This window comes from Limulus polyphemus, unplaced genomic scaffold (assembly GCF_000517525.1).
Source record: "Limulus polyphemus unplaced genomic scaffold, Limulus_polyphemus-2.1.2 Scaffold2115, whole genome shotgun sequence".
Lineage (NCBI taxonomy): Eukaryota > Metazoa > Arthropoda > Merostomata > Xiphosura > Limulidae > Limulus > Limulus polyphemus.
The window spans coordinates 178,042-183,452 of NW_013667725.1; the positions used below are offsets into that span (position 1 = coordinate 178,042).

At 28.3% G+C, this 5,411-nt stretch overlaps 1 protein-coding gene across 1 annotated transcript in view; it reads right to left on the reverse strand.

Moving 5' to 3' along the window:
- The window catches only part of LOC106465989 (ubiquitin carboxyl-terminal hydrolase 14-like), a 38,839-nt gene that overhangs the window by 20,554 nt on the left and 12,874 nt on the right, over positions 1 to 5,411 (reverse strand). Inside the window, exons 5-7 of the mRNA XM_013926240.2 lie at positions 4,378 to 4,481; positions 1,477 to 1,535; positions 218 to 345 (exon numbers count right to left, since the gene is read on the reverse strand). Coding sequence (XP_013781694.1) covers positions 218 to 345; positions 1,477 to 1,535; positions 4,378 to 4,481 — 291 coding nt within the window. The remainder of the gene's footprint in view (positions 1 to 217; positions 346 to 1,476; positions 1,536 to 4,377; positions 4,482 to 5,411) is intronic.

Sequence of the window (5,411 nt, forward strand, 5' to 3'; positions counted from 1 at the left end):
ATGTAAAAAGTTCAAGACAATAAAACCATTGCAGGCATATGTTATTCATGCAAATTAGACTAACATACCTTTAAGTTATAAATACATCACCCTAAAGTACTTGAAGTTCCGAATCCTCAACTCTATTTAATACACATATTACAGTATCTGTTACACCTTTAAGATTGCAAAAGGAAAGGTTATTCATCATCAATTAAATTAGACATGTGGAACATACTTGCTGCTCAAATCCACCATGTTCAGATTTTTCTGCAAATCTAGGAAAAGCCATATGTAATACTTGAAGCAGGATTATTGGAGGAATGGTAGCTGTTTTGTCCATAGACTCATACAGGTCTCTCAAAGCTAAATGAGATGTTACCATTATTAAACAACTTCAAATTACAAGCAAAAATAAAAATCATTAGATTACTAGTTATGTATTTCATTAACATCAGAGTTCCTTCATAAAACATTAGATTTAAAGAAGGTTGTACCAAAGATATTTCACGTTGAACTTGGCAGCAAATTGTGCATGAACTTCAGTTGAAAAATGTTTATAATTATCTTCTTTAAACCTTTACTCTATAAATATGTTCATTACAACCAAAATTAATACCTACAACTTTTCAAGTAACTTAATCATCACAAAATATAATAAAATTACTTTGTTCTCAATTTATAAAAACGTGTCTTTTTAATGTCAATATTTTTCTTATAGCAAATTTCTTATATTCACATAATTTACATATTTTAGTAATTCTTTCCCCATCATATCAGTTACAATTAAATCCAAGTTACTTGGGCCCCCTGTTGGTTTTTTTCAACACATTTTTCTAAACTATCTATGCACCAAACTACTTGTAGGTCTATAACTTTCTTGGTCACAAGGTCCCTAATAACATACGAGCCACACCCATACACACAAATTAAACACAAGTATCATCAATATTACAATTAATCCCACTATGTATTTAACATAAAAACAACAACCTTTCATTCTGCAAATTACTCCCCCCCCAAAAAAAAGTCATAAATAGTTATTCAGCTTTGAACTAATTTTTTACCCTAAAATATAGAAAAGAAATTAATAAAAAAAAAACCTTTATCTATGAATATCATCATAAAAAACGTTTAGTTTTGTATTGAAAAAATTAGAAATAGAAATTTGTTATACTTATGGTAACAAACATAAAACTTAAAAACAATATTTCAAAATTATCCACAGCTTTAGCAAAGGTCTTGAAATGTTTAATTGATTAAAAAAAAGTTTTTTAAATGGTACTTACTGCTTTTAAGAAACAATTTTGACATTTTATAATTTTACATTATAATAAAAAAACTCCAAATCAGGAACTTTATGCAATGATATAAATCATTTCTTTGCAAACCTTATAAATAAGAAATACCATTTAAATTTGAATATCAAAATTACATACGAAAATTATTATAGAAAAGCACATTTTGATTCTAATTTCCGAGTTATTTCCAACATACCTGCAGTAATTGATTGAGAAGGTACCATTGAACCTGCTAAAGTGATCCCACCCTGAAAGCTAAACATAAAAAAATAACAAAAAAAGACTTAAGTTCTGCTGGCTATATCGTTATTTCTTAAATTATATGATCTAAAAAGGGATAAAAAACATCCTTAAAGATCATGTGAACTGATTAGTATTTCATTGTTTCATTATCCACATATAATGGGTTAATACTGCTTACAAAAAATATCATTAAGAGGTTGAAGCACTCTGAATATTTACTGCTAAGAGTGTCATTAATAAGTAGCTCATAATGTGTATTTTTAACAACAGTTTGACTGTTGAATTTTGTGAAAAGCTAAATAAAGGCTATCTGCATTAGCCATTCCTAATTTTGAAATGACAGACTAGATATAAGGCAGCTAGTCAACATTACATACTTCCAACTCTTGGATAGTTCTTATCAGTCCAAATGAATGGATTTAACTGTCACCCTTACCACACACCTACAGCCTTAAAGTGCAGAGTTCATTTGTTGTATTTTTGATGACAACAGAACATGAACCACAGAACCTCATCTCTACAACTGGGCTATGTTCAGCCCATTTAACAAGAGAAACTGGCATTAAATGTACAATGATTTTTGCCCCCTCCTTAACTCTCTTGACATGGGCTCGGTCAATTTGACCAACCACGTTTACTCATTTAAAGTTTTTTTTTATACTTCTAACTATCAATATAGTGTGTATATCTTCATAAAATGTGGCAGTCTTTCAGTTAATATTATAAGTCTTTCACACACAAAAAATCTTATTTTTTAGTGAAGTACTTTTAATAACCTAAAATAAAGATTTGTCCATGAATATATTGAGTATTTGTTTTGAACAGTCCATGTGCAAAGTCTTTTTCACATTGAAAAGATTAAAATACTTTTCTTCATCTCAAAAATCTCAAATTTCATTTGTGTACTCTCTAAAACATCCTAAATACATTTCAAATGTTTGTTTTTACTAAAACTTTACATATTTTATCTGTTATTTTCTTTACCCTAACTCTATACAAGGTTGGTCAATTCGACTGACTTCGTAAACCCCCCAAAAAACAAAAAAAAATCTAAATTACCCTCTTTTTCTTTCTAGAATGACTTCAAATGTAGCATAAAACTACATTTGTTTATCCTAAGTAGCTTTAAACTCATAATAGCATACATCTATTTATAATTAAATTTTACTGTTTTATTACCCTTTGAACCAGTGTATAACTACTATCCCCAACATTACGAGTTGTAAATCACTCGGAGAATGTGCAGCTCGTGTGCATACCTTGTGAAACATTTTTATTATATTATTATTGTGATTTATTTTACCTATCCTAATCTTAACTAACCTAAAAAGATCACTATTTTTTCATTTTAGTTACTTTTATAATAATAAATAATCAATAAACATAAAAAATGAGAAATAAAGTACTTTCCAAATCTTCTTTTTTCTTACTGTCAATTGTCGATGACAGTTAACCATACTTTTTTTTATACTAATGGTAGTATTGCACTAAATATCTTTTATTTAATTAAATAATGCAACAAAGAACATAGAATAATAACATGCAAAAAGCAGACAGTTTCCTCTAACTATCACAATTTTTCTGGCTTTCTAAATATGCGACAACAGCTGTTAAAATTCACCTAAGCTCATCGATGCGTTTCCTGTGAAAATAAAGTTTGTACTAAGTGAAATAGACAATTCTTTGTACAAAATACAATGTAATACAATATGTCATTTGACAGATGAAAACCTTGGCTTTCTATTGGTTAAATTTAATATAGTATTAAGTATCAAAGAGAACTATTGGCAATTTGTAAAAGAGAGGATGTGTCAGGTAGGCGTGGCAAGAGGGGTCTGATTTTCTAGTTTATGGCTCTCTAACCAAGTAAGATTGAAGGCTATAACAATTATGCTTTGCCTGAGCAATGACAACATTCTAATAAGTAATTTACATTACATTTCATACTTCTTGGAGGGGTGGTAAATAAATTAGAGAAGAGGGGATACCTAGAGAGCAAATGTTATAAATCTCATACTAGGGGAAATTAAAGATTTTTTAAATATTGCCTTATAAAATTAAGACCTTAAAACTTATACGATATTAAAATTTGGAATATTAGCTGATGTTTTGATGCCAAGTTTATTTGTATACCATAGTAGTAAAGTAGTTTAATTACATTTTGAATATAGCTCACTAGAATCTTGTGACATGTGCAGAAAAGATACCCATAGCAAAAGTTTTAAGCTGAGTCATTGTAGTTTGATCAGTGCAATTTTATTTAACTGTAATTTAATTATGAAATTTTATTTTAGAGAATGTTAATAAATAGATATATCTTTTACTTTTGTAAGCTTTAAGTTGTATTGATGGAAACCTTTGACATGTACAACACTTGCAACCATTACAGAGTATAAGTTAATAACATAAATACATTCAAAAGTATCACCTAGTAACAAGTATCAACAACTGGAGTGACATCTAGTCAAGTTATGAATTTTATTAATAATAATAATGTTTACATATGTATATGTGTATTTATGTGCAGAAATATATGCAAATACAGTTTACATACATAAACATTCTATATACACATTTGCATAATTCTAAGTTCAACATTATTAATTACATTCAATTGGTATATTAAGACAAATAAGGTTCATAGTTCAACAAAACTTTAGAATACATATTAAATGTAGCATAAATAATTCAAACTCTAATAATGTTTTTGTTCCCTTTCATGAAAGAGAAACAAACAGCGTTTAATGGGGTCTGCCATATTATTAGCTTTTATGATGATAGCCTCTGATTTTCCTTCTTTTAAGACAATTGCTTTGTTTGTTATTATACTTTCACTCCAAAGTTTTCTACTCACTTTCTTAAGACATCTCTCAGTTCAGGGACAGTACGTAAACATTGTACTGTTGCATTCATGTAACATGTGTTTCCTAGATTTGTTAGTCCAGCCGGAAGATCCAACTACAGTGAAAAACAAACAATTGGAACCACAGTGGTGCAAAAATTATGCTACAAACACATATAAAAATTATGAAAAAACATCATCGTATAATGCTTATACAATCTTCTTGGTGACATTTTAACCTGTATTTAATTATTTTTTTGCTAAAATGGGACAAAACTGATAAGTAGGACAATAAAAAATGTCTGTAGAAAACTTTTCCTACAATTGCATAATTATTAAGAAGTTAAATATCTACAAATCATTAACAAATCAATCTCTTTTTGTGTGTATTATGGGGAATGTGCAGCCTATTTTGTTAGAATAATTTATTAAGAAAATGCAATCAAATTGTAAAGTCATTTCAATTATCTAACTTAAATGCTGTTTGAATAGTGGCAACGTACTTGACACCTGAAATGAGTTACAGAAATTATAATAATCAATTTAGTTCTTTTTTAAGTGTTGTTTCCAATAAAAAAATTTATAAAAAGTGAATAAGTTGTTGCACTTTATTTAACTTTTATTAAAACATAAAATAATGTGTCCATATGTGAAAACTGAAAGGTAAAATATCTAAATTTAGTAGGTACTGTTTGTGAAAAAACAAACACAAATAAAAGAGCTCAAGTAATATACAAGACCCGAATATAATATTTGTAAGTAAACCTAATCAATAAATGAGTATTTTTTTATTTCTAACTAGGATTTCATGTTTATATATGTACATAAGAAAGATTTTAATTTTGTTTCATAAATGTATTTTTATTTCAAGTTTGTGTTTAATTGCAGCCATACTTTTGTTTATTGTGCCAAAAAACTATGAGGTTAGTGAACTTCGTACATTTGGCGTAAACTATCACGCCTATTGTGGTCATTCTCATTCAGTCCAGCGCAGGCACATTTGAACATTACTGTAGATACGATAGTAAGAAAGCTTTTCGGTACTT